The sequence below is a fragment of the Herpailurus yagouaroundi genome, unplaced genomic scaffold (genome assembly GCF_014898765.1).
Source record: "Herpailurus yagouaroundi ecotype Mexico unplaced genomic scaffold, PumYag 77, whole genome shotgun sequence".
NCBI classification, from domain to species: domain Eukaryota; kingdom Metazoa; phylum Chordata; class Mammalia; order Carnivora; family Felidae; genus Herpailurus; species Herpailurus yagouaroundi.
The window spans coordinates 15,358,362-15,367,456 of record NW_024412388.1 but is presented as its reverse complement, the minus strand read 5'-3'; the positions used below and the strand labels follow the sequence as shown (position 1 = coordinate 15,367,456).

The 9,095-nt window shown below is 37.9% G+C and overlaps 1 protein-coding gene across 30 annotated transcripts in view; it reads left to right on the top strand.

Moving 5' to 3' along the window:
• EIF4G3 (eukaryotic translation initiation factor 4 gamma 3) overlaps positions 1 to 9,095 on the top strand; it is a 286,899-nt gene that overhangs the window by 196,069 nt on the left and 81,735 nt on the right. For all 30 annotated transcript variants that reach the window (XM_040463621.1, XM_040463813.1, XM_040463823.1 and 27 more), the window contains 2 exons: positions 2,383 to 2,471; positions 6,468 to 6,714. In XM_040463621.1, the coding sequence (XP_040319555.1) occupies positions 2,383 to 2,471; positions 6,468 to 6,714 (336 nt within the window). The remainder of the gene's footprint in view (positions 1 to 2,382; positions 2,472 to 6,467; positions 6,715 to 9,095) is intronic.

Here is a 9,095-nt window from a genome sequence, read left to right as displayed (position 1 = left end):
CTCTCTCTCTCTCTCTCTCTCTCTCTCTCTCTCTCTCTCTCTCTCTCAAAAATAAATAAACATTTAAAAAATTAAGAAAAATAAAATGTACCTGTCACTCAAACTCTGTAACTCTTCAAAAGGATTCTGCTGTGGAAGCAGAATTAATCGCAAGCATTTTGAAGAGATGCACATTAAATAGACTGGTTATATGTAGAAGTTCCTTAAAAAAGAAGCGACCACTACATACATACACACCTGAATATACATATTCAATATAAGACCGTGAGGCTATAGCAAATTGCCCATGTTTACACCCATGTTTACCAGAATCTTAGTTCCATACTTTGAGAAAATAATTTACTTTGAATAGGTCACCAAGGAAGATTAACAGTGGTCTAATGTTTTTTGTTTATTATAGTCCCTGAGGTGAAGGCTTTTCCATCTAGTTATATCTAGTTATAAAAAAGTGAGGTGTATGTAACAAAGGAGATTTACAGAGTATTGTTTATAATGGTGCAGTAATTTTGAGAAGAATGTTAAATGTTTCCTTTTCCTTGTTCCCCAAAACAGTGTGAGTGTTCATATTGTACTGTTCTTCTGAAAAAAGAGTGGGCTCTTCAGAGAGACTGGTTGGTTTAGTCTTAATGAGTGATGTTACATTTCTGTAGGGAAACAGTACATGGTACCCTTCAGCTTTGTGTTTGTTTCTTTTGATAATGTCTCCATTTGCTAAATGGACTTTTCTTTGATTCTTCTCTCTACCTACCTTCCTGTCATACCTTACTTCTCTGTTGACTCATGTGTTGCCTTCAATAGGATCCTTTTTTTTTTTTTTTAAGTTTATTCATTCATTTTGAGAGAGAGAGAAAGAGCAAGGAGGGGGCAAGGGAGCAGAGAGGGGCGGGGGGTGGGGTGCAGAACATCTCAAGAAGGCTCCACTATCAGCATAGAGCGCAACGCAGAACTTGATCTCACAACCCTGAGATCATGACCTGAGCCGAAGTCTGTCACTTAAGTGAGCCACCCAGATGCCTCTGTATGATCCTTTTAATAGCTTCTTTTTGCTCTCTGATATTTAAATAGTCTTTAAATTGCACATCCAAGTGTTGAATGGTTTTGTGGAATTACAAGTCAAATGAGTTTTTAAAAATCCTTTGTAAGGGCACCTGGGTTGCTTAGTCAGTTAAGCGTCCAGCTCTTGGTTTTGGCTCAGGTTGTGATCTCAAGGTTTATGAATTCAAGCCCCGAGTCAGGCTCTGCCCCGCATCAGGCTCTGCACTGTCAGTGCTTGGGATTGATTCTCTGTCTCCCTTTCTTTGCCCCTCCCCTGCTTACTCTCTCTGTCTCTGTCTCAAAATAAGTGGATAAACCTCAAAAAAAAAAGAGGAAAGAGAATGCATTTAAAAAAATCTTCTGTGAGCTTAATTTTCCATCTAGAACTTCTGATACAATATAATAATAATTGAGTAAAAATTAGGTTTTCTTTCTTGATTTTCTCCCCAGCAGTATGAACGACTGGACCAACAGGACTGATCTGAAATGAGAACTGAATGTTGTAGAAGTGCTGCCTAGCTAATGAAATCTTAAAGTGTCCTTTTGTTGTCTAGAGGCTTTATTTTATTTTATTTTATTTTACTTTATTTTATTTTATTTTATTTTATTTTATTTTATTTTATTTTATTTTATTTTATTTTAATGTTTATTGAGTTTTGAGAGAGAGAGAGAGAGAGAGAGAGAGAGACAGAGCGTGAGTGGGGGAGGGGCAGAGAGAGAGGGAGACGCAGAATCCAAAGCAGGCTCCAGGCTCTAAGCTGTCAGCACAGAGCCCGACACAGGGCTTGAACTCACAAACCGTGAGATCATGACCTGAGCCAAACCCGGATGCTTAACCGACTGAGCCACCCAGGTGCCCCTAAGGCTTTAAAAAAACAGAAGTTGGAATTTGATATTTTTTGTAGCTTAGGTATCATCTAACCTCACTCGTAACCTTTGTGGTTGAATATGCAAGGAACCTGAGATGTGTGACTTGCTTTAGGTCACATAGTTAATTAATAATAGAAGCAGACCCACGTCTAGAATGGGCTGGTAGGCCAATTTCTTGTATAGATACCACATACTGAATTATATGCCTGGCTATGTCCTAACCATGAAACAGGATGAACCTAAACCACTGGTTGAAAGGCTGTATGTGCTGATGTGAACAATTTGTGCCTAAGATACATGCCATTGCAGTGTCTGGGCCACAGCTACCCAGTTATTGACTTGATCATTCTGCTGTTTCTTCTGTACGGGTGAAGCCCTCATTTGGCGTGCTAAATTTGAATATAGGTATCATTTAGACTTAGTATTATCAAACATGACTTTGCAGTGGGAAGTAATGGCCCTAATCTTGTATTTCAGCTCAGACAGCTGTAACTGCACCAAAGATGTGGAAAAAACCAAAAGATCGGACCCGAACCACTGAAGAGGTGTTGGAGGCAGAAGTGGAGGTAAGGGGCAGCAGTAAATCTCTTTAGCTGATGTTAGGAATTGTGGGGCCATTTTCAAGACAAGTGTATATTTTTATCTCTTTTTTGAGATCCTGTTTTTCAAGGAAACGTGAGCACATAGTCTGATTTTTTTTTTTTTTTTTTTTTTTTTTAGTCCACAGAATTTTAAAAAGATTGTTGGTAGCATGTTCAGTTTCATCAATTTCTTGTCTTTCAAAATGTCTCTTCAGCAAAACTAAGTTACTGTTTAATTTTGGTTAATCCCTTAACCCTGTCAGTTGAATTTGTCCTTGTATTAACTGGATGGAAAGACTAATCTGGTAAAGAATAATGGAAAGTTTTTTCAAATACCCATTAGCAGTAGTGATAGCAATCGTCAGGTACATTTTAGGGAAATTCATGTTGGATATGTCGTCTTGTAACTGGATCCCAGGAATATAACTTTTCACATATGATTTGCCTGTTTGAACTAAACCATTCCAGATTTTGCTATAGGTTACAGCACAGCAGGAGACAAGGTGAGGCAGAAACAAGGGCAAATAATCTTCATATCCTGAGTGTTATATACTGAATCTTATAAATCAAGAGTAATCTAAAACATCTGTATGTTGCTTTTTTCTTGAACTCTTAATGTCTGCTTATTAAAATAGTTCTTATAAGTGTATAGGGTGTTAACATTAAAATATAGAAATTATTTTAAAGTGATTTTAAATACATTTATTTCAAAAGGCTTTTCTATCTAGTTATAATTCTTACCCTTTCGAAGCAGTTCACAGTACCCCTTTGTTATTTCTCCCTGTCCTGTCACTGCTCTTACATGATGCTCTACTGATGTCACAGTTAGTCCCATAACAACCACTAAAATGTTTCACGGAAGCGATTTCAATGTGGTTATCAGGGGATAAGAATTAGCAGGAATTTGTAGAGGGGCAAATAGTTGCTGCACGTGTCTTGCAGTTTAACAAGAAAATGTTGCTCCTACAGAGAATAAAATACCTTCCAGAGACAGGAGAGTCCCATACATTCCTGGTATAGCTGTAAGAGCTTCCTAACCTGGTTACTCTTTAGATTCCGCTATTTTTTATTCATTTTCTTGTTATACTTTATGTTCCTTTGCTAGATTTCTAAGCATTACTGAATTAAATGGGAAGGCCACCACTACTGTGCCTGCAGATATTCATTCTCTTCTTTAGATCAGAGGTTCGCAAACATTTCCTGTAACTGTTCAGATAGTAAATAGTTTAGATTTTGTGGGCTGTATGATCCCTGTCACAGTTCTCCATTCTGTTGTTGTAGGCCACATGCAGCCACAGATAATGTGTAAGCAAATAATTGTGACTAAATTCCAGTAAAACTTTATTGGTCAACATTGAATTTAAATTTCATGTAATATTCATGAAAGTATATAGTATTCTTTGGAATTTTTTCAGCTACTACAAATGCAGAAACCATCCTTACCTCGCATACTATACAGAAACAGTTGATGGGCCAAATTTGGCCCGTGAGCGGTTATTTGCTAAAACCTGCTTCACGTTGTTATTCTTCATACATGAGAACTGTTTCAGCTCATTTTGAATCCATCACTTTTTTCTTTACTTTATGGTTTATTTTTGATTATTTGCACACAGACTTTTTTTTTTTTTTTTTTTTTTTTTTTGCCTCCAGATATCCTAATTCCTTGTCTTTCCTAAATTTGAGCATTTATTAGAGTAGTTTACTATATACTGGGGTCATTGTCTTTGTTTTCACTGATTATCAAGCTCTCCTTTTCTTAATAGATTTTTCTCAGCCTTTCAAAGAATGTGTTTCAGGTTCCAGCATATTTTTGGTTATATATTGGGTTATATCACTGCAAATATTTTATCAAATTCTATAAATTGTAGTCTACAAGGATAACTAGAAGGATGATTCATCTTAAAATTGATGCTCAGGGCATCTTTAAAATACCTTTTTAAATTTTAGTGTATTTCCTCTGTTATCACATACATAGTTGTCGGTCTGCTTTTCTAGCACTTTAAAAACTCATGAGTTAAATAGGCAGTTTTATCAACTAAGTTCTTCTTTTAACAAGTTCCTATAAAAGTTTAACATTTTACAGTCCAGCCCATAAGGTGTTTTCTTTGCTTCAAGCTGGTTTTCTTAGTAAACAGTTTAGAAACTGTTAGACAGTTACAAACTAGTTTAATATAGCGTCATCCAGCTGAAAGAAAAATAATCATCATAAATACTTAATGCAGCTAATTTTGTGGATTTCCTTGAAAAATATCCTTCTAACAGTGTACCTCAGACACTTCAGTGGTTCTGTGTTCTCTAAAGTATGGTTTGTCATCCATGGAAACAAATTTCTTTTTACTTCTTTTTCTAGTTAGAAATTAACTTTCCAAGTAATAGATTCTCTGCTTTATATCCAACAGATTTTCTCTTGTTGATTTTAGGTACAGAGTAGAGGACATAATGTATTTTTTTCTCTAAAATAACATTTTTCTTCATTTTACATGATCTGAAATCATTTCAGCTTTTGTCTTCTTGAAATTTTTACATCTTTCTTTTGATTATTTCCATAATATGTTTTCCTTTTAGGGGAGTGGGGGAAAGCAAACGTGCACACAGGTGTATGTGTGTGTGTGCATGTTTGCATGAATTTTTTGTTTTCATTATAGAAGCAAATCCGGAAAACCATCTGTTTCTACTTACAGCATTTGAAAATGTAGTCTTTTCCCATGATCTGATGTAGTTTAGAAGAAAATTTATTAGTAGTATACCTGTTAAGATATTTCATTTATATAACAAAGTAGGATTTGTAACTCCTTAGTTTTTTGAAAAAACAATTTTGTAAAGCAATTAGGGTAACCACTTGCTTATTTATGTATATGACATTTTTTAAAAAAATTTTTAATGTTTGTTTTTGAAAGAGAGCACGCACATGAGTTTGGGAGGGGCAAAGAGGGCAATACAGATCATTTCAAGCAGGCCCCACACTTTCAGAGCAGAGCCCGATGCGGGGCTTAAACCCACAAACTGTGAGATCATGACCTGAGCCTAAATCAAGAGTTGGACGCTCAATTGACTGAACCTCCCAGGTGCCCCTCCGTAAATGACATTCCTTCATACAGTTCTCTGTTGAGCTTCTATTTTTGGCTCTTCTGGCGTGAATCTGTCAGTTAGAATGCCTACTTCCTCTGAGTGTTTGTTCCGAAGAATTGTTTTTCGAGTACTTACCTTTCATGATAAAGAAGAACTTAAAGTTCATAGAGAACTTTGCCTCAGGGAGTTTTGACGGTTCATATATAGCCCTCAAGAAATTAATTTTTCTTTGATATCTGAAACTGTGGTGGTCAAAAATAATCTGGTGAATAACCTCAATTCCATTTTGCTTTTTAAAAGTAAGATGCACTAGAACCCAGATTTCTCTGTAGAGGAATATGTGCCGAGCACTTTTCCATATGTAATTTGAATAAGGTCACAACCATAGAGAATTCTGAGAACAAGCAAACAAAAATAGATTTTAACTAACAGGTGGCTTCCTTGTAAAATGAGGGATAATCAGCTTTTTGGGGCCCAGATGCTCTAGTCATCGAAATCTCCATTTAGCAGCAAGAGGGCAGCACAAAAAATACCCTCTAGTGTTTCTTTTTATATTTGTTGAGCATTAATGGCAGAGGTAGGAGTGCTTGATTTAGATTTCTGACTAGGACTCTTTCGTGTCCATCAAGTACTAGGATTAACAGTTCTTTCCATTCTAACCTTTGGTACATTTAGATTTCATTAGTCATGTTAAAGCATTTCAGTAGCCATATGACTTGTCTTCGGTATCCCAAGAGATGAAGTGAGAAAAGTGTTTTAAACAAACCTAGCATTCTAGTGCCATGTGCTGAACACAGACATCCTTTTTTTGAGTGACATGTTTTCCCCTGCCTTTTGAGGGGATACATGTAGGTCTTCATGCATATTTACATGATAAAAATGATGTAACCTCTGTGCTCACTTATGCTTTAGCCTAAAGCTGAAGAGGAGCTTTCAGGCGACAAAGTACTTGAATCTGAACAGGATAAAATGAGCCAAGGGTTTCATCCTGGAAGAGAACCCTCCGACCTAAAAAAAGTAAAAACTGTGGAAGAAAATGGAGAAGAAGCTGAGCCTGTACGTAATGGTGCTGAGAGTATTTCTGAGGTTGAAGGAGTAGATGCTAATTCAGGCTCCACTGATAGTTCTGGTGAAGGGGTGACATTCTCATTCAAACCAGGTAAGTCTATCCCATCCCCCCCCCCCCACCTTCCTATGTGTGTCTTATCTATTCACCTTACAGAAATGTTGGTTCCTGTGGAGAAATATTGGATGGAAGGAAGAGTCTCGTCACAGAGTAATGTTTACAGAATAGATTAGCAGGCATAAGTTAGTGACTAGCAAATCCAGAGTTCTGTGTGGGCGGAAGTGATATCTGATGCTGGTATTCTGCTTTACTGGCATCGGAAGAGCTGCTGGCAGAGGATTTCAGTCAGTGCTAGTCTGGTGGGACTCAACAAGAGAAATTGAATTTTATTTAGTTTACTTGAAAAAGGACTATTTCGGTGCTATTTTGTGTTCATCATTTCACAAGCCTTAATCACTTAACCCTTACTTCATGCAATGCACTGACATTTTTTACTGTATTCTCTTCTTTTAAAAATGTTGGGTTACAGGGTCCCTGGCCAGCTCAGTCAGGAGAGCATGCGACTGTTGATCATAGGAGTCTTGGTCATAAGTTCAAGCCCCACATTGCGCATGGAGCCTACTTAAGGGCAAGAGAAGAAAAAAAGAATTTAAAAATGTTGGTTATAATTCATTAAACTAATTTCTCAACATAAATTTGTTGACAGAAATCACTCTGTAGAACGGAACTGTGATAATCAGAAGCAGTTCCTATGTACCTGCGGTACTGTGCCCTGTGAAATCCATGCTAAGTCTCAGAGGGTGTTTCATCTTTAGGTGCTGTCCAAATACAAAACCTCTATCCCAGTATATGTGAACTGCGGGTGGCTGACTTTGAGATTAATAGAGAGGTTTGCATGGATATGTGGGGAAGGGTGGTTCATTTGATAGAAAGTTTGGGATGAGTGCGGTTTTTCTTAGCCAGCCGAATCTGAGTGACTTCTGTGCGAGGTAGGGTTGAATTGTAAAATGTCAGACCTCAAAAATAATCCATAGACAGTGTTTGTCAAACTGCTGTTTTTAACCCTTTTAATAGGTTGTGAAATTAGTGAGATACAACCAGCATTTGTTAAAATAGACAACAGAGGCGCACCTTGGTGGCTCACTCAGTTGAGTGTCCAACTTTGGCTCAGGTCATGATCTCATAGTTCATGGGTCTGGGACCCACGTTGGGCTCTGCACTGACAGTGTGAAGCTTGCTTGGGCTTCTCTCTATCTCTCCTCTCTCTCTGCCCTTCCCCCCATTCGTGCTTTCTCTCTCAAAATAAATAAACTTACAAAAATTTTTAAAATAAAATGGAGAACGGTAAAAAAATGTCAGTGCATTACTGGAGTAAGGGTAGACCGTGTTTTAAGAAACTTTTGTATCTTTTATATATGTATTTGTTCTGGGTCATAAAGTCGTTATATTTCTTGTTGTGAGTTGTAGTCAAAACTGTTTGAAAGTCACTGATTATTGATACCACCTTAATATACTGGTCTTTTCACTACCAGTAAACTGCTGCTAATGGGTTTTATGAAATTGTAAGGCCATGCTATAGTAAGTTTTTTTTTTAACTTTAAGGATTCAATGTACTGAAATTACTTCTAAAAATCTAGGCTTGTATCATATCACGAAGTACTTGTGGCTACCAACAGTCCTTCAGGAGATTGAGACGCTTATCATGTTTAGGACCATGTCAGCTATATCTCTGGGAGTCGGGGGGGAGTGTATTTTTAGTAACCTCTATGCCCAGTGTGGGACTCAAACTCCCTCCCCCAAGATCGGAAGTCGCATGCTCTACGAACTGAGCCAGCCAGGCACCCCCTGTCAGTTATATTCTTATCCTTCTATTTGGCAAGGAATAAGTGCACAACTATAGACCCCAACTGTATTGAAACACTAAACTGCCTTTTGCCTCTGTAACATACTATGACTAGCAATAACTAGAAAAAGGGCAGTTTAAAATTTAGGTCTCAGGGGCCCCTGTGTGGCTTGGTCAGTTAAGCATCTGACTTTGGCTCAGGTTATGATCTTGCAGTTTGTGGGTTTGAGCCCCGCATCAGGCTCTGTGCTGACAGCTCAGAGCCTGGAGCCTGCTTTGGATTCTATGTCCCCCTCTCTCTCCTCCTCTCTCCCATTCATGCTCTGTCTCTCTCTCAAAAATAAATAAACATTGAAAACATTTTTTTAAATAAAAATAAAATTTAGATCCCAATAAACTGTCTGCCTTTTAATGAATACAATAAGGTAATGAGGATTTGGTTGAAAATATCTGCAGTGTTCTCACAGGCCATCATGAGTCTATCACCTACACCTTAAAAACCACTAATATAGGGGCGCCTGGGTGGCGCAGTCGGTTAAGCGTCCGACTTCAGCCAGGTCACGATCTCGCGGTCCGTGAGTTCGAGCCCCGCGTCGGGCTCTGGGCTGATGGCTCAGAGCCTGGAGCCTGT